General features: G+C 41.2%; 2 protein-coding genes across 4 annotated transcripts in view; both read left to right on the top strand.

Annotated features, from left to right (window-relative positions):
• LOC119488289 (glypican-1-like) overlaps positions 1–7,228 on the top strand; it is a 42,736-nt gene extending 35,508 nt beyond the window's left edge. The window contains exons 5-10 of the mRNA XM_037769811.1: positions 842–1,007; positions 1,125–1,255; positions 2,088–2,225; positions 2,816–2,946; positions 5,061–5,236; positions 5,618–7,228. Coding sequence (XP_037625739.1) covers positions 842–1,007; positions 1,125–1,255; positions 2,088–2,225; positions 2,816–2,946; positions 5,061–5,236; positions 5,618–5,799 — 924 coding nt within the window. The 3' untranslated portion in view covers positions 5,800–7,228. The remainder of the gene's footprint in view (positions 1–841; positions 1,008–1,124; positions 1,256–2,087; positions 2,226–2,815; positions 2,947–5,060; positions 5,237–5,617) is intronic.
• A 6,811-nt stretch (positions 7,229–14,039) lies between these two features.
• The window catches only part of LOC119488288 (ephrin type-B receptor 1-B-like), a 99,955-nt gene continuing 88,745 nt past the window's right edge, over positions 14,040–25,249 (top strand). For all 3 annotated transcript variants that reach the window (XM_037769808.1, XM_037769809.1, XM_037769810.1), the window contains exon 1: positions 14,040–14,243. In XM_037769808.1, the coding sequence (XP_037625736.1) occupies positions 14,147–14,243 (97 nt within the window). In that variant the 5' untranslated portion in view covers positions 14,040–14,146. The remainder of the gene's footprint in view (positions 14,244–25,249) is intronic.

Here is a 25,249-nt window from a genome sequence, read left to right as displayed (position 1 = left end):
TGGTAAAATAACTTCACTGTGACACTGGACACCTTTCATGACTCGCGTACATAATCAGAAGCTGACAGTGTAACAGAAACCATGTACTGTTTAAAGACAAGAAGGGCCATCACCACTTCATCCCTTCTAACGTTGCAATACCGCCCTCTGCTGTTCATCATGTTCCTTGAGCTGTTTGTACTCTGTTATGGCCCTCATGGAGTAAATTCCCTGTTGAAGACGAGAGGGGAAGAGCTAAACAGACAAATGAATTGGGACACAACTACATTTCCGATTCCGCAATTAAGGGTGAAAGGAAGTGCGGGTGGATTAACGTGGGGGCGGGACCACAGGGATATAAGTAGGTGTTGGGAATCTGGTGTGTGAATTTATTTTATTTATCTTTTAATTTGTATTAATCTATATTTCTTCTTCTTCTTCTAATTATTATTATTATTATTATTATTATTTATTTTTGTATTTTTATTAAAAAAATAATCATTTTAATTTATTATAATTTTTATTCTATCATTATTTATTAATTAATATTATTAATTTATTTTATTTAATTTTATTATTATTATTATTACATTTCTTTTCTCCTGCCTTGTTTTTGAATACTTTGTTTTTCAATTTACAGTTACTATCTGTTGTTATATGTACATATCTTTTATTTGTTATGGTTTAGGTTGTTGCAATAATTTTTCTTAAGGAAACAATAAAAAGCATGATTCAGGAAGGGTGAAGGGAAGAAAAGGGACCTAGTATTAAGTTTATAAACACACTTTTGCAATATTAAAAGTCTTTCTTTCACTACTGGATCTGAGGTTTGTCATGCTAACTGTCCTGTCGGACCTCCCAGGTTCATCTGAGTCCAGAGTGTATGAAGGCCCTGATGAAGATGGTTTACTGCCCCCACTGTCGCGGCATAGCCTCTGTCAAACCCTGCTCCAACTACTGTTCCAACGTCATGAAGGGCTGCCTGGCCAACCAAGCTGACCTGGACCCCGAGTGGCAGAATCTTATAGGTGAGTTTCAGACAGTAAGACATTGTAGAGTAAAGCTAGAGAGGTAATCCAGATGTTCTTATAAGGCTTAGTGGATGCACAGTTTATGTATTGTCTTTTGCTCCTTCCGTCATCCAGACACCATGATCCAGGTGGCGTCTAGTTTCAGCACAGAGCCCAGCCTCGACGTGGTTCTCTCCTCCATCCCTGCTCGGATCTACGAGGCCGTTCACTACGTGCAGGAAAACATGGACGCGTTCACAGCAAAAGTAAGATGTCTCACTTTGTCTCGTCATTTCCTAAATTTCCTTGGGAGCATTTTATCTCCAGTCAAATGCCAGCTCACGTCTGCAGTCCTGCACCCTTTAGAATTATTGTTCAAACCTTTCACCTCTTTATCAGATCAGTTAAGTATCATTAAGGAGTGTGCAAAATCTAAATTATTATCCTCAAGAAGCACTTTACCTCGAGGATACCTGAGCTCAACAATGTGCTCCAGTGTTAATGGGCTTAGCCACTACATTTTATAGGTTTTATAGATGTATCCTTTAAATAAGGCTTGGCAGCATTTTTAAATTGCTGGGCTCTCATAATTTTACTGATGTATATATCAGTGCCAGTTTATTGGACAAGCAGTGAGTGCTGCTATGAACAGTCTTGGCCTTGTTTTCAAAGCCAAGCTGTTCTATTCTTACATTTCGATAAGTGCAATTTATTTTCAAGCTCTGTTTATATATGTGTACATTCATTTTAACATATTTAGGCTATATAAAATCAAGTGTAATATTTCTATTTATATCTGCCCCGTCAATAGTGATAACTGTAGGCAATATCAATGCTATGTTCTTGAACATGTAGGCCATCAGGCAACCCGCACATGGCAACCAGGAGCCCGAACATCCTCACAGTGTTAAACACTTGAATATTGCGACATCTAGTGGATGTTTTTAGTTCCCGCACAATGTTGCAATACAGTCCAAACAGTAAGTTCTAGAGCTGTGCGATGTTATATATTCACAACTTCATAGTTCACAGGTTTTAGTACGTGTTTGTGCTGACGTGCGTCTGTGTATCTGTGTGTGTGTGTGTGTGTGTGTGTAGGTGTACCAGACATGCGGGACTCCAGGTGAACCAGGAACAGGAAGTCCCACTGTTCATGAGCAGAGGAAGAAGAGCGGCTCCCTGACATCCTCTGAGTACAAACCCTCTCCAACCGCTGGGCTCAGACTGGAGATGCAGGTGTGTGCATGTACATGTACTGTATGTTTAGATAATGTCTAACTCTGTGGTAGGTAGATATTGTTATTATTATTTAAAGCACAGCAAACAAAGAAGAGCCTAAATGTGGATGAGAGAAAGTCTACTTAAGTATCTATACATCTATTCATAAAAGTCATAGCACTTATGCAATTTTTAGGGCTGGTTTTATTGTATCGCAGGATTTGTCCTTGGCGGTCAAGATAAAGATGTAGAGAGTGAAATGCAAGGGTTATTGTGAGATCAGTTGTACCATTGATTTCTTTGTCTGTGAAAAGTTGCATTTATTTCATAGAAAACCTGGAACATCTGGCTATGTTTGCAAAATTTACTTTCTTATAAGAAGACTACATCAGAGGTTTTTATTGTAAATGTTGTATCTGAGTGCCTTTGTGAAAGCTCTCCATGTATTACAATAGATTTTACATTTATTTTATGAACAACAGGTATTCGGTGATAATGTGATTTAAAACCCATTATGACTTGTTTTGGTCTGTATACCCCAACTATAGGATTTGGGATGTGAGACTCACTTTGACCAGTAAAACAAAAAACACTGTGTCTGTCCTCAGGTGTCAGATCTGTCCAGTAAGCTGAGGGAGATGCGGCAGTACTGGACCCAGCTCCCTCTCGCAATCTGCAGCAAACTGGCAGCAGGAGGCGCCGGTCAGGATAAATGCTGGAATGGCATTACCAAAGCCAGGTGAGGAAGAAACCCGCTCCGAGAAAAACTGACCAATCACAAGCTTGTTTAGGTTTATATGTGGCTTCAAGCACCAACTACATCCAGCCTACCTGATCTCATCAAATCCAGACGACTAGATTTCGTTTAACCTCAACATTAAGATATTTCTTTGGTTTGCATCAAAAAAGTGTTTCATAAGTCAGTTACATTTTACATTTCTGATTTCAATTCTTGGACCCATGTTGTTGTTAACGATGTTGCTAAACCAACCACTCACCCATCCTCCTGCAGAAAACTCGATTGTAGTGTTGAATAAAAGACTTTCAAGGTCTGAAATCTGTTCAACACAAGTTGTATTGACGCGGCAAGGAAACAAGATACATTACTGAAAGAAAACGTGTGTATACTTTAGCGCTTAAAAGCTTGAAGAGGCTTCGGAGGTCAGGAGTATAAAGCGAGGAGCGGAGGCGACTAAAAGTTGTTATGAAACAGGCCACTTCTCTTCTCGTTGAAGGCTGTTTGTATCCTTTGTGTCACGAAAGAAGAGGCAACAAGCTATTTCTTCTCAGACAAACTGAAAACAGTGCTGAATGGAAAATTATTCAATGGTGTTATGAACTGACATTTCTTCCACATTCAGCGATTCAACAGCCTCAAAAAGAGATTCACATCCTGCGACACAAAGCAGTCATGGCCAAACACGTACACCCCCAACGCCTCCCTTAATCCACGTGTAAATGGATTATAGAACAATTTGATACCATGTTGATATGTATGCATATCAATCACACGTACAAACACACACATACACACACCTCGCATCCTTTAAAGGGGTTGGATTACAGCCAACTGATGAGATTTGTGCTGAGCAGAACATTCAGAAATATATGAGTCAAATAGCGTGAAATATAGCTATATAAATGTGTGTGTGTGACAGAAAGAAATGTGAGAAAGGCCATGAAATATAGATGAATGGCTGGCTGTGTGTGACAGATTAAGGGAAGAGAGTGAATGATAACTGTGTGAAACTCTACAGCGACATCTCGTGGATTTCTTGAGAGCTCAATAAATGTCACACTAATTTATAACTCTAATAAATTCTCAGAGTGGAAGATATAATATAGTGTTGGAGTATGGAGTTTAAATTGGGTTATTTGAATTGTTAAACAGCTGCAAGAATGTAAATTAAATCCCACCACTAAGCACATGGTGTGGGTGTGTGGGTGTTTTTTGTACCTCTATCTTTGCGAAGACAAAGATTTTTTAACCTGAGGACATTTTGACTCCTCACATCTCACTTCTCTCCTCTTCTTTAAAGGGACATTTGAGAGTTAAAGGATTGGTTTACAAGTCTGTCTCACATGCTCATATGACAGGTGTGCTTGCTGTAATGTAGACTCATGATGTTCTGGACATTTGGCACAGTAAAAGTCCCAAAACATATCAATGCATTGAAACATAAGCCTGATTCTCTGGTGGCAGGTCTTGCATGCATACCAAAGTTTGATTGGCAGATTTTGGACCAATCATTTGCGAGAAATTTTGAAAAAACAGTCAGTAAACACGGTGTCTGGATTATCAAGAAAGCAAGCGAAAAAATGGGTTTAGGTTGGAATTAGATTGAGACATTTTATTTTTTAATTAAGTTCAATTAGAGAATAAAAAATAGTTAGTAGTTAGGAAGATTTTTGGTTTTGTTAATAGTTTTGTGTGATATAATACATAACAGTGGAAGGCAGTTAGGTTTCAAGTAATAAAAAGCTGATAGACTGCTCCTCATTTCTGCTTGAGGCTACATTAGCTGCCACTGCCATGACACACCCGAATCTCCAATCAAACTGTCAGTGGTCGAGTTGCATTGTGGGAAATATAGGCGCTGGTTCTGCTGCAGCGATATTGATCCTGTTTTGTTTTTGTTTTTTACTACAAAATTGAGCACAGCTGTGCAGAGTAACTGAGTGAGTGCATGCATGTGTTTTCAAGTAAACACAATATTCCAATAGAGCTGTGTTTAAAAAAAATACCCTTTCATTGACCAGATTTTCGGCCTTATACCCATACTGAAAAACACCAGAAATGCCCTAATGGTGTTGCCACACATTCCACCCCTATCCATGCTCTCGTCCAATCAGGTACCTTCCAGAGGTGATGGGAGACGGCTTGGCCAATCAGATCAACAACCCAGAAGTGGAGCTTGACATCACAAAGCCAGACATGATCATCCGGCAGCAGATCATGCAACTCAAAATCATGAGCAACAGGCTGAAAAACGCACTGGACGGCAACGACGTGGACTTCCAGGATGCAAGTGGGTCCCTTTCTAAAAGCTGCTCTGAATGTACTTCCTAGTGTTAATATTTTACACATGGCACAGCTTGTCAATTCTGTTATGTTTCTGCCTTTTCACAATCTCAGCAGTCTCACACATAACATGAAGGTATTTAAGGGTCTGTTTCCCATGTTAAACCAGAGCAAATACTTCCAGTACATGACTAATAAATGTAATAAAAACATTGATTCCATTTCATGAAGGTCAAATGGTCCCCACTTAGTAATTACCTCTTACGAACTGAAAAGTGGGATCTTATCAGGAGCAAAAACTCATCTCCTTCTCATCTGTTTTTAAAAAAGTAATAAGCAATCTCCCATTAACCATGTGTTTGCCGTCTCTCTCTAATGACCTCCCTAGGTGATGACATCAGCGGCTCAGGTAGCGGGATGTGCGTAGGTGGTCAGTGTCCTCGGAACAGGCCGGGATTGTACGCCTACCCGCCAGACAACAACCGAGTCAGAGGAGCAGCCGCGTCTCAAACCCGCCTCTGTGGCCTCCTACTCCTGCTCCCGTCGGCCATCCTGCTGCTTCAGCGATGATGGACCGCCGCTGCCTCCAGTCAGACTCTGACGTCTAGAGGAGGGCTGAACCGCGGGACGGACAAAAAGGGGGAAAGATTGGAACGTAACTTTTGCCAAAAAAGGAAAAAAGACATTTTGGGGAATGAATGGACATTTTCTTTGACCAAGAGGAGCAAAACTTGACAGTGACAATACTCTTTATTTAGTTTTGCTCGGTTTCAATGTCTTAGTTTGGATGTGATTCAGTTTGTTGAGCTGGTTTCAATGGATTGTTGGAAGAAGACGGAGATGAGGAAGGCGAAGAAGAAGACGAAAAGAATGATGGCTGGTTGATGATGAAGATAATGATGGGGATATTGATGATTTATTGACACTCTATCAGGTCCATGTAGCGCCAGTTTCCAGTCAGCAGGCGGCAGAAAAAATGTTTAGTGCCCTGATATGTGGTGCGTTCAACAAGGCTTTTTTTTATTTCATTTTGTTTTTTAACTCAAGTCGAGGTTGTCTACCTTAACAAACATTGTGTAAGTTGTAAATGTTTGTGTACATTAGCTAAAAGACTGGCACCATACTGAGCCATGAATGTACAGTATAATATTGGCAATGAATCCCCCCCCATAATCTGTGATGTAGTCGTCCAGATGTTTCGGTGTGTGTTGGCAGATACATTCAGTAGGATTTGTTTGAAATATTGCAGATAAATTATCACACTCCTGAAATGTACGAGATGTTGTGATTGCAAGATTTGACCTCACTTTTACTGTATACCCAACCATTTCAAAGGAAAAGGGAAATGACCACCTTTTTAACAAATCACCTTCGTAAAGAAACAAGCAGCGTCATCGAATCATTTGTAAAAAAGCACAGACGTGCAGTTTCCTTAAGTCCTGTCAGTTTTTTCCTGCAACGAAGACAGAAAACTTGCACATTATTCTGACGCTTCTGGTTGCCACAAAAATCTCCACAGAGACGCAGTAGAGAGGACTCCTTGTTGAACGCACACCTGCGTCCAGTAACTTTAAATGAAGTCTTAGAAGCAACACAGTGGTTGATATACGGTAGGTCAAACCAAAGCACTTAATACACTGAACACTTTTTTTACATTTTCTGAAAGCAGACATTGCCCCGAGTACGTTTGTGACAACCCTTTCACCAGGTTTTCTAACTGCATACTTTAAAGAAAAGAAAAAAAAAGCATCACTAAGAAAACAACGGTTTTGTACATACAATACAGGATATGTGATATACATTTGCCTGGTGATGCATCATTTACTCGGCATGCCTTTCTTGCAGTCTACACTACTATACTGGTACATATGGGACTCCTGATTCACACAAGTCTCTTGCACATACACACATTTACACACTGGGATTGTGTATAAAGCTGATTTTTGTTCATCTGTGTATTTAATCACACATTTCATTCATTAAACTCTGTTTGATTGTAGCAGTGGATTTTGCCATGTACACTTTGATTTGATCATTACTGATGAGCATTCATTGATAAGAAGCTAGATCTTTATTTAAAGGGGCACTCCACTGGTTTTACACACCGAGGTCAACATTGTTTATTGTCCTCTATGGCTCTGGATGGAGCTTTATAAAGTTTGAGAGAATAAGCCTGAGGATGTCATAGGGAAGTCATCAGCTTGGGCTTGGAGGCTAAAAATGTATAACAGAAAGACTGTTATAAAAGATGTTGAGTGTTTACCTGGCAGGGAGGGTCAGAGTAAATAATTGAGTTGCATTACAGCAAATATAGGATCCAGTGTTTATGGAGCTTACATACTAGGGACTAAAAGTCAGGATCTCTCTGCCTCTACGACTTCAAGTTTGACCATTTTTAGCCCCACTAGAAGCATGTCTGTCCACCACTTTTGTGCAAACTGAAATATCTCAACAACTATTGGATGGATTGCCATGAAATTTGGTTCAGACATTCATGTCCCCCAGAGGATGAACCCTAATGACTTTGGTAATGCCCTGACATTTCCTTTAGCACCACAATGAGGTTGACATTTGTGGTTTTAAGGGAAATGTCTCAGCAACTATTGGACTATTGGATGGATTGCCACGGCATGTGGTGCAAACACTCCCCACAGGATTAAATCTAATCACTCTGGTGATCCCTTAATTTTTAATTTAGCACCATCATCAGGTCAAAATTTAAATGTGTCCAATACTTTGGTTTATGACATAGACTGTGTATGGACTGGACTGTGGTGGCTGTGGCTCAGAGGGTGGAGCAGTTTGACTTTAGAATGTATGACCTATACTGCAGCCAGCCACCAGGGGGCGATCCAGATGTTTTGGCTTCACTTTTGTGGAGCTTTCATGTCATTCATCTTTATATAGTCTAAAATGTATGTATTTCTCTAAACCAAATGACATTCCCATCATCCTCAGCTGTACATAAACTAAAATGATGAACTTGGTAAACATTACACCTGCTTGGTATCATTCAGTATGTTAGCATGTTAGTATGCTGATGCTCACATTTAGCTCACAAAGTACCACTGTGCCCAAGTACAGCCTCACACACACACTAGCAGGACTCTTAGTGCTATTGAAAAATCTCTTGCAAGTCCCCCAAACTTTATAGAGGTGCAGTACTAAATCACTTGAGTACCCCTTTAAGGCCTCTCTGTTCCTCTCAGTGAAAAGTCATCTGATACAGCTTTTCAGATATGACAAAGCACCAGTTGCTCTCTTCTCCACACTGCCTGTGCCTGATGCTCTGTTGCCACCGGATTTAGTCACGACTCACTCCCTGATTTCTCTTTTTCCAGAAAAACTCAATTTGCCAGCTGCACTACAGCTATAAATAAACCTATAACTCTTTATAACAGGCACTGACAAGTCTCATGTGTCCCAGCTGGAGAAAAAACAGGGCCATGTGTTTTGTGTGTGTGGGGATGACAATCCTGCACCAGTCAGTCTGGGGGTTTGGAGTTAATGAATGATTGATTTTCCTGATGCATACAACAGAATGAAGCAGAACAAGTTTCTGTCTTTAAATGATGGGAAAGTCTTAAATGTTTTCAGTGTACAGGGCTCACATTTCATCTCTCAACATCTGATCTGAACATCTGTCCTTTGTCTACATCACATGTCTTTCCTGAAATGTGTCTTGTCCTTGTAATTGTGAATGATGTGGAAGTAAAGGAAGTTTCACTGAGACGTGGGAGGACACGTGTAGCAGCCGCAGTCTGTTGATTTTACTTGTCTAGACATGAAAATGTATCGACGCTCAGCATTGTGAGCTGAGCTGTCTGTCCGTGTTGGGTCCCCCAGGTGAGAGTTACCTCACAACTAAAAAGTGCCACAACTCTTGCTGCACAAATTTAAGAGATGTAACGTAACTCTGGAGACAGCTTAAACATAATTGTTCTGCTCATGTGGCAGCCGGCAGGTCTACAATCGATTTTTTGGGTCTCCACCTGTGGTTTAAAAAGAAACAGACTCAGTGCTAATGTGTTTTCTTAGAGATGTCGCTGCTTTTCCTAAACGATTTCAAATGCCTCCGACTGCTGGCTTTAAGATAAGAAGCGTCACCCTCTGTTTGTCTGCCTCTCCGTTACACACAGACATATACACAACTCTTTAATGCTGGTCAATGTGTACAAGGATGCCACTGAATAAAGCTGATTGTTGTAGTGGTACATGGTGTAGTGTCATGAAAGTTATTGGCGAGTGAAACGTCATGTTGAGGGACTGAAAATGGACTGTCTGTGCTGGAAACCACAGTGTCACAGCAATGATCTGTTCTGTCGTGTTGTTGAGCAGCTTTTTCCCTTTGAGACAGGAAGCTGCAGGAGATGAAGGAGGCGAGAGACAGGACAGAAACTTCAAGAGAAAATTGATCCACAGCCATCGGGGGCTGAAATGTTTCTGAGTTTTCAGTTTTCAACTTTTAGATTGTTGTTGCAGAGAGGCCAAAAAACTTTTTCGTACTTCCTGTTCACTCATTTCTCCATGATACAGCTAGGCATGCACCTATCCGACTCTTTCTCTCCTGATACCAGTTCCAGTACATTTACCTTTACCTTTATTCAGATCCAACACAGATGCTCTCTTTTCCCCCAAAATTTTAAATCTGTATTACCTCAGTATGTAGGAAATCTTTTTTTATGTAGGGTGACATGAAGCCAGACTAAAAGCTGAGTCAGTCGTGACAGAATGACTGTAACTGTCTGGAAAGATTCAATTCATAGTGACATTCACAAAGAAACTGTATTTAATGTCACCTGGAAGGAAATAATTGAAGAAGTTAACCTTTTACCACCACCCATTGTTCTGCCAGTGTGATGCTGGAAATATGAAGAACTTTCACTGACTGCTAGGGGTATATGAAAAGTTACATAGATTGTAATATGTGTATTAATAGATCTTTTTGGGGGGTCATTGTGGTCACTTTCAAAAGAGGCCCCCAATCCAGGGTAGTCCAATAGTGTAATAAATCCTTTAAAAGTTTATGTCTAAATGTATCGCGAGAGTTTCATGATGAAAAATAGTTCTTTTGTTTCCAGTTAAAGGAACAGTGTGTAATATTTCATGTGATCTATTAACTGAAATGGAAAATAATATTCACAACTATGTTTTCATTAGTGTATAATCACCTGAAACTAAGAATCGTTGTGTTTTCGTCAGCTTAGAATGAGTCCTTCATATCTACATAGGGAGCGGGTCCTCTTCATTGAGTCCGCCATGTTGCTCTGCCGTGATTCTAGCCCAGAACGGACAAACCAAGCACTGGCTCTGGAGACGTAATGTTACCTGAAAGCCACCGTAGTTCTCCGACACGCTTGAGAAACTGCGATAACGTGAGCTGTAGAGTGCAAAATCGTGGTACTGCCAGCAGCCGTCTGACTTCCTAAAGTAGTGTTATTATGGTAAGGATGGCTTCTGAGCAGTGATACTTTCTATTGGTTAAGTTTAGTAATTTCATAAAATTTAACACAAGTCTTTCCCAGTATATCATGAATTATTAGCTATCTTGCCTCCATTGGGGTTATGTCTGAGGTTATTGCTGGTTTCCTTATAGAGTATGCAGTTCATTGATAAATAATGTGATTTATAGATCACCAAAGACACTAACTGTGCGTTCCAATACCCATACTGCCATACTATGTAGTAAGCCAGAAACAGATTTAGTATGTCCCAATACATAGTATGTGAAATTCAGTATGCCAACAATACCAGGAAGTCCTACTACATCCAGTCACATTTTGCAGTATGCAAGCCAGCATGCTTTTCTGGCTATTCTTACCCATAATTGTCTGTGCCGCGGATATAGTGAGGGTCAAAGTTCAAGGCGGAATGTTATGATGACGTATTATGTCCCAATTGTATGCATGCTGCATGAAACCGTACATACTTTGTAAGGGCAGCTGCAGTATGTACTAAAAGTTTGTTTATTTGTTTGTTTATTTATTCTGCACAAATTAAGACTACACAAACTTAACAAAAAATATATAAATAATATACAGCTCAGGAAGAGGCAAAAAAACCCAACTGGGCTTATTTGAAGCCTCCACCTAAATAGTGTTAAAATTTCACAATGTTAAAGAGAACACAGATTAATATACAGAAATAATATGACTATATAATAGTGATGACAAACAATTATATATATATATATATATATATATGTACATATATATATATATATATATATATATATTGGTTTAAATTAGGAAAGCACCGACTTTTTCAGTCCCGATACTGATACCGATACCTGGGCTTTGGGTATCGATACCTTTGGATACCGAGTACCGATCCGATACCGGTGTTTAATTAATAAGCTGTATGCCTCACTGTGTGGAAGTGACTGGGATCATTCTTTTATGTGTAAGACAACACCAGGCTTCACTTAAACATTGCTTTCTTAACTTTGTAAAAACAAAATGTAACAAATACACACAGATATAAATTTACTGAATTGTTATTTATTATTAAAACAATAAATCGTACACCAACAACTAGGTTAAAAATCTTCAAAATTAACAGGAATTACAATTCAGGTGTAAACTTTTTTTAATGCAACAACAAAATTGGTCAAAACTTAAACAGGAATTAAAATTCCAGTATATAATGTATATAGCATATAAACATAGAATTGATTGGAATAGATCGGCTCCATTGTCACTGATACCCGATCCAGCTATTTGAGTCAATATCGGCCTGATATCCGATCCAGTATCGGTATCGGTGCATCCCTAGTTTAAGCATACATAACACTATGTAAAAAGTAAAAACAAAAAGTATGCAAACGTAGCCTAAATATTATATATATATATGGTTTTATTTTGATGGAATAAAGTTGCTATTACTATAGTAGTAGTAATTGGACCACATATGATTAAAAAAAGTTATTTTTATAAAACGGTCGCTATATCGTGACAGTAGTACATGAGACAGATAACCTGAAAATCATGTGCCTCTGTGTCCTCCAGTGCTCCTAACGGCATCTGCAAAGATTTCACAGACCAGAAGAAAACAAGCAGTAAAGAACTGATCTGAGGTCTGCTGTCCAGCTGCCGTCTATGAGAGCCGGCTGTCAATCACTCGCGAACTCCGACCAAACGGTCAAACTAGGCAGCGCCGATCAAATATGAATCAATATAATGTTATGTTAATGCCTATTTCACGCCTCGAATGTTTTCAGAATCATCTTGTAGTGCACAGTTTAGCTGTAAAATTAAAAAGTTTGTGACGCCGCTGCCATTGTTAAATGTAGTGAAGGAACGCCAAGTTCCAGTCACATGACCGCAGCACAGCCAATAGGAACGCTCTCTCAATAAAATGACCTGTGATTGGTCAAAGCCTCCCATCACGGGAGATAGACTTTCTAAAGCCTGAAAACAGAGCCATGAGGAGGTGCAGAAGTCTAGTTTTCTCTCAGAACACTTCAATTACAATATGCTGAAAGGTTATTAGGGCCCAAGCACGAAAGTGCCAGGACCCAACGGTGTCCTGGCACGAAAGTGCAAGGAACCTATTGTTTTTGTCGGTATTATTATTTCTCTGCTGCAAGAACGCGTTTTTGACGACCTTAGCCATCCCCAAAACTCACCAAAATTGGAACATGCGTCGGGAGTGGCGAAAATTGCAATGTTCTGTAGTGATTGGGAACGGGCGTCGCCAGCGGGCTCTATAGCGCCCCCTAACGCGTCGAAATCTAAAGTTGATCCGATATTCATGAAATTTGGTATGCATATCCCACTCATCATTTGAAACATATTCCTCATTGGATTTCATTAGCTCCGCCCACCCAGAAGTCGGCCATATTGGATTTCATGTCATTTTTAGCGTTTTATAGGCCGCGTACTTTAACGAACTCCTCCTACAGATTTGATCTGATCGACTTGAAATTTGGTCAGGACCATCTTAAGACCTTGAAGATGAAAAGTTATTAAAATGATGAGTGTTCACTTAACGACCGGACCGTAGCGTGGCGGCCATTTTGAGCCATTCGCCATGAAACAGGCAGTTATTGTAACTCAACTGTACATAGTCCGATCTGCCCCAAATCTCTCAGGTATGATGGTGGTCCAGTACTGATGACATGTATATGAAAAATTATACTCATAGCCCCGCCCCAAGACGTTAGCCCCGCCCCCTTTCATAACTCATGAACCGTTCGTCGTAGAGTCTTGTGGGAGGTGTCATATCACTCAGCAGAGAGTGCCTGTTTCATTGGTGAAGGTTATGCCCGCCCCCTACACATTAGCCACGCCCCCCTTCTAACTCGTGAACCGCTTGTCGTAGAGCCTTGCAGCAGGCATCGTGGCGCTCGTCAGAGTTTCGGCTTCACGGTGCCTGGCCGCGTCGGTCGGCGTCCCGCCAGCATCCCCGACGCGCAAGGGGCGAGGGCCCGTTCATCACTGCTTGCAGCTTTAATTATGGATTTTGTTTTGCCCAATGACGCCAAAAATATTCTGCCTACTGCTACTTTAAAGACCCCAACCCCATCCTGTCATTAGAGGCATGAGCCACTCATACAGGTCTGTGTGCATCAGCCTCTCTTTAAATAGCAGTACTGCAGTTCGGCCGCTGGGTGTCGCTGTTACACCAGCAGCCACCAGCAGCACACCGGAGGACCATTGGGCATGCAGCCTCGGGTCAGGTGGGAGAGGACGGGTGATTGGTTTACGATCCGCTGAGCTGTCTCCTGATTGGACAGAAAGGTGTGCGAGGCGAGAAGAGAGCTGGAGATCCAGCAGCAGCAGAGAGTATCCGCTCCAGTCCCCACTGACACACACACACACACACACACAAACACTGAGAGATGTGACTGTTTACCGGAGGAATACAGCGTGTTTCTGTGGGATTTTATATTTTCTACTGTCAGCCAGGATATATAATGGGAGAGGACAGGCTGGGAGTCATCATGTTGGCCGTGCAGGTCTCTCGGGTCGCAGTGTTTCTCTGTGTGATCACTTCAGTGTCTGCAGTGGAAGGTAGGTGTGCAGAGAGAGAGATGGGGGGGACGTTTCTCACTGTTCAGATGGTGCAAGCTTGAATTCATTTAACTGTGCTTAAAGCTGTCAACTCACCTGCTTTTTGTCATATTCTTATAGACTTACAGTTCAACTTTGTGCAGCTTTTAGTCTAGAAACTTCTAGTGTGACATTTAAGTGTTATTTGCAAGTTTTAATGTTTAATGTGAGGGATAATTTGCCTTTCAGCTGCAGGATTTTGGACAGTGCAGGAATGCAACTGTGTCTTTTCTCTGTAATAAGAAATCACAGAAAATCTTCAGAAAATGTTTATTGTACATTCATGCATTTAAGTGATATTTGCCTGTGAGTTTTAATGTTTAATGTGAGGGATAATTTGCCTTTCAGCTGCAGGATTTTTGGGCAGTGTAGGAATGCAACTGTCTTATTTCTGTAATAAGAAATCACAGGAAAGAAAGTAACCTGCAGGCTTTTTTTTTTCTTCAGAAAATGTTTATTCTACATTCATGCATATCTTTAGGGGCATAATATTCATGCAAAATACCACCATGCATGAAATAGCACAATCATTTTAATTCCAATTCCATTTTTTTAATCATAGAGCCTTATTATGATATTAGTAGGTATTTCCCCCATAATCTACTCTGTAATGTGCTATGATATGTACATGTTGTTTAGTGCCAAACATTACTGTGTTTCTCCCTCCTGAGTGCACTTCAGTATAGCACCATTAACACACTCACTGCTGCTCACCTGGAGCGGCAAAGTGAATCATAATTATAGCTCACAGGTGCTCAGTCACTCCATGAAGCTGCCTTCTCCTCCTCCCTAACATCACCTCCTACTCCTCCTGCTGTTTCCCCCTCCCGAAGCGTCATCTCCCCCTGCTCCTTTCCAAAAAAAAAATGCCTCTGCCTCTTTTGTTGCACCTCTCCAAATATGATCTCCAGCTGATGCTCCTGCTGCTCCTCACCACGCAGAACCCGGCTCCTGCTCCTCCAAAAGCATCGCCTGCTGCTGCTATACTGCTGCTTCTCCTCCTGCATCTCCCACTGCCTTTGCTCCTTCTCCTACTCCTCCCAAAGCATCACCTACTGCTTCTCCCTTTGCCTCCCTCCAAACATCACCTCCTGCTTCTCTTGCTGCACCTCACCAAGTATGACCTCTTGCTTCCTCTCCCGAAGCATTATCATGCTCCTGCTGCTCCTCCCACAAAATCTAGCCCTGCTCCTCCACAAGCACCACCTCCTGCTGCTCCCTTTCTGACTACTGTAGCTGCTGATGCTGCTCCTCCCCGAGCATTACCAACTGCTCCTTCTGCCATTTCTCGCCAAGCATCACTGTGTTGTTGCTACTGCTGCTTCTTCTTCCTCAGCATCACCTCCTGCTCCTCCTGTTTCCCCCTCCCGAAGCGTCATCTCCCCCCTGCTCCTTTCCAAAAAATCACAGGCTGTCTCTTTTGTTGCACCTCTCCGTGTATGATCTCCTGCTGCTTCTCCCGAAGCATCACCAGCTGATGCTCCTGCTGCTCCTCACCACGCAGAACCCGGCTCCTGCTCCTCCACAAGCATCGCCTGCTGCTGCTGCTGCTCTACTGCTGCTTGTCCCCCTGCATCTCCAACTGCGTTTGCTCCTCTCCAAGAAAATTTGACTCCTGCTGCTCTTATTGCTCCTTCTCCTAATCCTCACCTACCTTTACCTCCCTCCAAACATCACCTCCTGATTCTCCCTCCTGCACCAAGTATGACCTCCTGCTTCTTCTCCCGAAGCATTATCATGCTCCTGCTGCTCCTCACACATAATCAACCCCTGCTCCTCCACAAGCATCACCTCCTGCTGCTCCCTTTCTGACTACTGTAGCTGCTGATGCTGCTCCTCCCCGAGCATTACCGACTGCTCCTTCTGCCATTTCTCCCCCAAATATCACTGCGTTGTTGCTACTGCTGCTTCTTCCTAAGCATCACCTCCTGCTCTTCCTCTCCAAGCATCAAATTCTACTCCTGCTCCTCTACTTCTTAAGACTCACCTACTCTATACCAGCCTCTCAGCAACCACGCCTGCTCTTTCTTCTTCTCCTCCCCAAGCACTGCTTTTCTTGTTGCTCCTCTCCAAGCACCTCCTCTACTGACGGTCCTGCTGCTCTTCCCCAAGAATCACCCTTTGTCTTTCCACAAATATCACCTCCCACTTCTCCTCTTTGAGCATTGCGTGTTCATGCTTCTAGTGTTTCTTCCAAAAAATCACTTATTGTTGCTCCTGCTCATTATCCCCAAACATCAGCTGTTGGTGCTGCACCTCTCCAAGCATCATCTCCAGCTGCAGCATCCACTTCTACTCCTGTTGCTCTTCCTCAAACATCCCTTTCTCCTCCCTCCTTCTCATTATTCTTCCCTCCTCCCCAAACATTTTCTCCTACTGCTCTTGCCACTGCTGTTCCCTCCTCAAGATCCCCTTCCTCCTCGTCTTCTTATTCCCCTGTATCTTCTTTACCAGTCTTCAATAGGGCTGCCCCCTCTTAGTTGATTAGTCAACTAATCAATCGTTTTGGTCTTAGTCGACTAAGATTTCTGCAGTCGATTAGTCGTTTTTTATGCTGTTTTCATGCTTGATCCTCTTCACATTCCTTTTACTTCCTCCTCTGTTCCTCCTGCAGCGTTCCCCTATCAGCCTCTACTCCCATAATAATAATAATAATCATAAATTAATTTGTATGGCACCTTTCATACATAAAGTGCTTTACAGTATGGCATTAAGAACAAAACGCAATAGAAAAAAAATACAAAAAATAAATTAGTTCATAAAGATAGAATAAAAGATCCAATAAAAATTCAGAGAAATAAAAGTAGTAAAAATGGTAGTAGAGAAAGATAAAAAATATATGATTTGTAAAGATTTCAAGAGAGCTTGCATATCTGATGTAGCTGTGGACGGATGTATTATTGTTATTTATTGTTGTTTCAGGCAGTTCAGGAGAGTAACTCTCTTTAGCTTTGAGCTTAGTCTTTCTTAAAAGTCTGGCGGCAGAGTTCTTGAACTAGCTGAAGATTTCCTATAAACGTTTTTGGTAGGCCAGTGAAGAGGGCGTTACAATAGTCCAAACTGCTAGTGATGAAAGCATGAATCAATTTCTCTGCATCCTGCTTTGTGTATACTTTTACTGCTTCTTTACCTTGCCGTCAGACATCTCTTTCAGACGGGGAACTGCAGCCGTTGTATCCATCTATGCTCTCACCAAAGCCACCAGACTCCATTGAAAAAACCTGTAATTTTACCTGGCAGGACACAGGGGTTGCTGGTCTACCGCTGCCTCGATCGGTTAGTTTGTTTGTGTTATTGTGTGACTTTGGTGAATCCAAACTACCCAAAGTCACACAATAACACAAACAAACTGACCAGTCGAGGCAGCGATAGACCAGCTACCCCCCTTGTCCTGTGAGGTAAAATTACAGGTTTTTTCAATGTAGTCATGTGTATTGAACTTGTTGATGATGTAACCTAATGAAAGCATATATAAGGAAAATAGCAGTGGACCAAGACAGCTTCCGTGTGTAATACCGGCAAGTCGTGCTTTGCAGATGCGTGATCACCCAGACGCATGTTGAATTTTCTACCAGTTACTGTATGTAGGATCGAAGCCAGTTTAAAGCACTGTGAGAGAGACAGTCAGGGACCCATGTCCTCTACCGCGTCTCCTCCTGTTCCTCCTCCTGCTGCTGCTGCTGCTGCCTTATGGAAGCGCTAGATTAGTCTACTGCTGTGTTTTAATGGTGCGCGTAATGACGGGCTCCGTAGTGAGTCTCCCCCATTACGAGACATGTAAATGCGTTGAAGGGCAGGTCTATTTTGATTAAACTGAACGTGTGTGTATGGGGGTAGGCGGGAGAGAGAGAGATAGGTAGGAGGCTAAGATGGAGAGGAGAGACAGATAGGTACAGTGTGGGTGGTGGGTTGTTTTGTGGTCACGGTGGCCCTTTCATGGTAAGTAGGTGCTCAATGAACTGATGCATAAGCTGATCTGAGACTGATGGTGTAAAATAGACCCACTGCTGACACAGTCACTGCTATTATCTCTGCTCTGTGTACACTTTTACACTTCTCTGTTAACTTTCAGACTGTTTTTCTAGAGCCCGATCGACACATTCACTGGTATTCACTGATATTAGCTTCTCACAGATATATCAGTATCAGCAAAGAAGTAACGAGAAGCTGTAGTACAGAACTGCCAAAAGTGACAAATGATTAATCGATGATCATAGTTGTTGCTGATTAATTGTCTGTCCACTTATTAATAAATTAATAGATTCAACCCTAATCTGTTGAATACAGTGTACAATAACCTGTAGCCTTCATTGCATAGAAAGAAACAAAAAAGTGGAGAAATCAAGTATACGATTTGAATACATTATGATGAATAAGTCACGACAGGCTATATGAACTAATCAAAAATTAGTTCATAAGACGGTCCAAGACACACAACTTCATTTAATGTATGTTATCGTTATTAGACTGCAACTAACGAATATTTTCATTATCAATTAATCTGATGCATTTTTTTCAATTAATTGATTAACAATTTGTATTTAAAATCAGGTCTGAAAAGTGAAGCCAATGCTGAAGTGCCTTAAACTTACATTCTTTCTAATAACCAGCAGGGGGCGACTCCTCTGGTTGCAAAAAGAAGTCTGATTGTATAGAAGTCTATGAGAAAATGACCCTACTTCTCACTTGATTTATTACCTCAGTAAACATTGTAAACATGAGTTTATGGTCTCAATCGCTAGTTTCAAGTCTTCTTCAATACAGCATGATGTTCATTTAGTAAATTAGGGTCCCATTTAGAGTCAAATAGACCATAAAGCAGGGTATGCTTTAGGGCGTGGCTACCTTGTGATTGACAGGTTGCTACCACGGCGTTGTCCTGTCTGGGAGTTGTCCGTGTTTTAGTCTTGCAATTTTAATCCTTTCACAGTGTGTTTTCAGTTCATGAAAGTTATTTGTAACATTGTGGGTGAAATAAAATATCTTATTCAGAGTTCAGTTTTACTTAGCTCCACCCTCTCGTGTCACTTCTGGTTGCAAAAAAACAAGATGACGACGGCCGAAATGCCAAACTCAAGGCTTCAAAATGGCAAACCAATGTGTGACGTCACGGTGACTACGTCCACTTCTTATATACAGTGACAATCTATGTATATAATTTCAGAAAATACTGAAAAATGCCCATTATAACTTCCCAGATCCCAAGGAGGTGTTTTCGTATTTCTTGTTTTATCCGACTACCCTCCAAAACCCAAAGATATTCTGTTTCTTGTCATATATGACAGTGACGTAAAGCTGCAACTCCTCATATCTGAAAAGCTGGACCCAGAATGTTTAGCATTTTTGCTAAAAAAATTGACTGAAAGGATTTATCAATTGTTATGCAATCAATTATCATATAGTTGCAGATAAATCTTCTGTTGATAAATGAATCGACATCTGCTTCACAAACCCAGCATCTGTCATACTTTAGTGTTTTCTCCATCTGCCTCTGTGTTTTTCTGTTTTCTCTTGACATTTCTTTTTGCCCAAACCCTAATGACTGCTGTGTATATATATGGAGGACGTTGCTAGATTTGAAATATTTTTGTCTTGATCATATCTGTTGTTTACAAATGTTCCCAACAGCAGCTCTTTAAAAGCATGAAGTGAAAGTTTGCTCTTGTGAAGAAAAGTATAATGAACACGTCACTCTGGCTATAGCTGTTTTGCTGTCTTCTACATTGCCTGAAATTGCTGCACGAATACACTGACCTTTACCTTCCCTCAGGATCTACACCTTTTCATAGAGCCCAAAACGCAGTACAGTAATCCAGCATTTGACCCTGTAATTTTGAAAGTCAATGCAATCCCTGACCCAGCGGATATTGTTGGGTATAAGTGCTACATATCCCACGAACAAGCCGGGAGGGAGGCAAAGTCATCTGTGTGTGAACCAAACGCTCCGTCAGCAGCAGGCTCTGTCACTGAAATTGCTGATTTGTGTCAGTGTTGAGTGTCGAGGGGTCGAGGAGTTAATTTCTTTCGACTTTTTGCATGCAAGAGCTGCTTACTGTAGTCGGAGCCTTATTTAGAAATCCTGAATTTGTGTGCTGCGGAGGCATGGCTACATGTAAAATATGCACCGACTGTACATATGGTTACACTGCACATATCATTTCTGCTCCTACATGTCAACTATTTTGGTCCTCTTCCCCCCCCGAAGCCTGAACACATACGTGCCGTGCCCCATCTGTCATCCTGTGGGAGTGCTAAAGGTTAAACATCGTAGATCGTGTTATTAACATGACAAGCTGTAATTTGTGACTTTGTTCGATACCAGTGTGTGTGTGTGTGTGTGTGTGTGTGTGTGCAACTAATAATAAACAAATTATCTCCTCGGGGGAAACCTATCACACACTTATTGCGAAGAGATATGCAGATGACACACTGCACGTACACAGCACACATCCATATACCCATGCATACTGTACCCTGCACCACGCTCTGCCAGCTCATGTTTTAAAGATGCGGTTTCTATATTCATATGGCGACAGGTTATCAATGTGACAGACAGATAGTTGAACTGGGGAAAAGTGGGAGCCTGGAAGAAGATCCTTCTCACCGGTCCTGAGGTTTTTATTCCAGCGTTTCCAAGTCTATTTTTCCTCAGGGCCTCCCGTCAGTATTAAATATTTATTTCCACGTAGCATTCAAATTGTTTCAGAATACACTTTTCTTCCATGAGGTACTTGGAACCTGTGGGAATATTTACCTTTTTGCTGAGAGACTCAGAGTCCCGGGCTTTGGTGCCGTGTTTCTCACGGCGAATTGGGCATCAAGAAGCAATTTGAGATCAGTCAGTCTGGTTTTGGATTGCTGTGCTTCTCTATACCCACACAGGCTATCAGACCTCAATATCACAGCTTTCAGTGGATCAGGAAGTCCATTTCCAACAAAACACGCTCAGTGTTTACTGAGATGTGATTAATAAGTTCTATTAGTGTGAAAATATATCCTTAACTATGCATCTTCACACCTTGGCTGTGAATTTTCACACAAATCAACCATCCTCTTCTTATATTCTGGGAAGAACTTTTTGTGATGAGTCATGTCAATTACTGAGGAAAGACAGCATTTTTTAATGCATATACTTTTTGGCAGCGTTTCCATACCAAATGTTTGGGTCACAGTGTCTCTGTCTGTTGTGGATGATATTTGTGCAACGTGATCTAAAATAGTTTATACTGTATATGCAGTTATAGCCAGTTTTTATAGAGTGGCCTTTAAAGGCACTATATGTAACTTTCAGAAATCCTTGTAATTAATGACACTTGTGGCCGTTAAGTGAACTGCAGTCAGCATCCCGTTGCTCGCACTACGCGGGCGCGAGCATTCATCCTGAGCATTGGCCAAAACAGTGACGTGACATAACATCACCATTACTATCTGTAATGTCCAATCTCCATGATACGAACTAGCTTGCCATTTGCCAATTACTTCATCAGCTAACATTACGAAGCAAATCCGTCCCGAGTCCTTTACGTAGAAATCAGTCCGCAGGCTGTTATAGGCAACCGAGAAAGTCGCGGAAGGTCTCAGTTTTTAAGTTACATTACAATCTGTTCACACAATGGCAATACAAAGCAATTAATACATGTAAATTATTATATATATATAGTACCTTTAAGTCCCAAGTCAACCACAAGTCTTCATTTGCAAATCACAAGTCCAGATGCAAGTCTTTTAAGTCCATTAAAGTTACACAGCCATTCAACGCTGTATTAATAGTACTTAGACACAGTCCCTGCAATGTATAGGCCAAATAATTAAATATTCAGGCTGTTTTACTAGGCAAGGCCTGCCTTATTCATTTTTTATTGTTCTAAAATGTTACAGTTCAACAGTCTTTTGGCTGCCGAGTTCTCAAGTCAATCCTGACTGTATAGCAAAACCCGTAGTGTGCAACTGAATTACATACATATATACACAGACCTTATTTGGCATTTTGTGCTTGCAGTATTGCAATTGAGTGAAGACAATGTGGCACTAGAGCTGAAGTACATTCACAGCATTGTAGAGGTTACAGGTTTAAATCCTATAAGATTCCTAAAGCCGTTAAAGCTGCAGTTGGTAACTTTGAACAAATATGATAAAAAGTATTTTTTTATAAAACTGTCACTATATCCTGACAGTAGTGCATGAGACAGATAATCTGTGAAAAAAAATGTTCCTCTGTGTTCTCCTAGTGCTACTAATGGCATTTACAAGATTTCAAAGGGGCCACCAGAAGGAAAACAACCAATCAGAGGCGAGGAGCTGTCAATCACTGCTCTTGAAACTTGTGAACTCCGATCAAACGGTCAAACTAGGCAGCGCTGATCAAACATGAATCGAGCAGATGAATCTGTAAACACAACTTTTACATATTATCACCTTATAAAGTCAATATACATGTAACGTGTGTGCAAACAGTTGCCTATTAGTACATCCAGCAGATACAGAGCAACATTAGCATTTCCGTCCACCTGATGAAGTCCAATATTCACTCTTTCTTTAGCTCTGTTTTGTTCTCCACCAACTCCTGAGGGAAATATCTTTCTCTTTAGCTGCTGAACGCTCCACTATGTTCACCAGATAGTTGCTAACTTTGTCTGTCTGTCATTTGTGCTCCGTAGGCAGCGTACGGTCAGTTTATCAGAGCTTTTTTGCAGTTGGAAATGAGGTTGAGGGGTGAGACCAAAAGACCAAAACAATTTGCTGAGAGACACTAAAATTCCCTGTAGAGTTGATGGGATTATACAGCATCTTTAAGCTTGACATGCAAAATCTGCGTTGGTGTCTGATAGGCTTACTTGTATAGGCATCTAGAAAGTGCTGTGAAACAGGTCCTCGCTGCAACCTGCTCAGTGAATATACCGTTCATATCAACAACAGTCAATCAGCCTCTAAAGCACCTTCATTACAAACATTTAACTACAATCACTATTTCTCCTCCACAGCTGCCATCGCTGACATGTTTAAAAAGGCGTAAATTGATTTTAGCTGCCGAGAGAAGCAGAAGGCTTGCGCATAATAAAACACTCCACCACCCAAACTCCTCAGGTTATTTGCATAACAAACCAGTCTAAATAGATTATATTTCCCTGATATGAGACTATAATTGATACAGAGCACTGGTGGGCATAAAAGGAATGAAAGAACCCTTTGTTTTCACCTAAAATTCTCCTTTTCCTTTCACTTGGATCCATTATGCTGTCACTTCAGCTAATTTGCAGCTCAAAGAGTCACATCAATACGCCGCTGTATTAGACAGATGGAAATGGCATGCTCCTTGAGTTGTTCTGTCTTCTCTTTCTCAACATGCAAGGTAAGCGATAGCAACAATTACCCTTTGTTTCAGGCAAAGGCAAAAGTGTTTTGTTTCAGGCAACGGTAAAACAATTTCTCTACGCTCTTGCGGTAGACTTCCCAAATAAAAAACACCTTATTTAATCTCGACCTCAGGCATTCGCTGACTTCTCTACCTGCCGGCCGTAGAGAAGAAAAAAAAACAGGAGGAATGAGAGAATTTGAAATATGCATTCACTTCTTTTAAATGCAAATTAGGCATAAAGGGAAGCAAAGACTGCTCCAGATTAAGGTTCTTTAGGTTTGTTTGTTTATTTCATTTATAAAATGTTAGAATATATTGTAAAATACCCATCACGTTCCCAGAGCCCGAGGTGTCACAACTTTTTTTTTTTTTTTATATTTAATTTACAATGATATAAAACAGTGGAAAGACGAAAATCCTAACATCTGCAAAGCTGGTATCAGTGAATGTTGTTAATTAGTGGTAAAATTGGCTGGCTGTGCCATTGTTTTCCTATGGGGAGATATAGGTGGAAGCGCTACCCTTGGTGTGGCGCACTGCTCGGAATTTAACGATGAACCAACCAATGAGATAACAGCTGCAACTGTTGTTGTTGCCTAGAAACAGTGAATGGCGTTCCTTGTACACTTTTTAATGGCATATTATACCTGCGCTGTGCTTTGCCTCTGCACCCTACCAGCCTGTTCTCATTCCCAGGGCGTCAAATACCAATGCTTTGTCGCAGCTGTCGGAGTTCGAAACCGCCACGCAAGGCACCCCTTGAGTGCCAGTATGAGATGCACCGGTCTTTCCACTAACTACAATGTAAACCCATCTGCGGCAACAGTAAACGCTGAGAGAAAGTGCTGTGGTGTCGTATTATGAAGAGCGAAGGAGACACACAGGGCGGTAGGGAAGGGTGGTGGATGGGTCCAACAAACACAAGGCTTTCATCCAGGAGGCTGCTGTTCGTGTCCCATGCGTTAAGTTTCACTTTCACGTTACAATCAGCTGTTCATTCCTGTCTCGTGTTCACAACGTTCAGTTTAATTTTCACTGTAGAAACGTAGTAGTTTAAGCCCAACCATGTTGTTTTTTCCTAAACCTAAGCAAGTGGTTGTGTTTAATTCACAACATTAAGCACGTGTTTACTACGACCAAAAAGTGACGCCGTGGGGTCTGACAAAGCGTCAGCATGTCACGAGTTGGGATGAGAACGTGTTGGCTCTACCTCGCAGTGAGTTTACTAGTTAATTGCTAACATAATCAGTTAGGCAGTAATGCATTACTGAATAACGGGTTAAAGTTTTGTGATGACTTTTTTATGAGTAACAAGTAGTGAAATGTATGACAGTCTGAAATTCAGTAATTATTTTGCCATTACTAATCCCAGTAACTCTCCGAAACTGACATTTTTGAGGTTCGCTTTCGTTCTTCTTCGTGTTCAGTGGACATACTGGTCTAGGACGTGTTAGCTTAGCTGGAGGTGTGGGGAGGCGATTAGAGGAAAAATACTTCTCATAGTAACTCAGAAATTGTCTTACGTACATATTGTTTTTGTTAGCTAGTCACTGGTAAAGGCCGTTACACACCGGCGGAATTTTTTTCATGGGATTAATTCACAGGTCAATAT

Source organism: Sebastes umbrosus, chromosome 5 (assembly GCF_015220745.1).
Source record: "Sebastes umbrosus isolate fSebUmb1 chromosome 5, fSebUmb1.pri, whole genome shotgun sequence".
NCBI lineage: Eukaryota > Metazoa > Chordata > Actinopteri > Perciformes > Sebastidae > Sebastes > Sebastes umbrosus.
The sequence above is the reverse complement of the archived record's forward strand: the minus strand, read 5'-3'. Positions and strand labels throughout refer to the sequence as shown.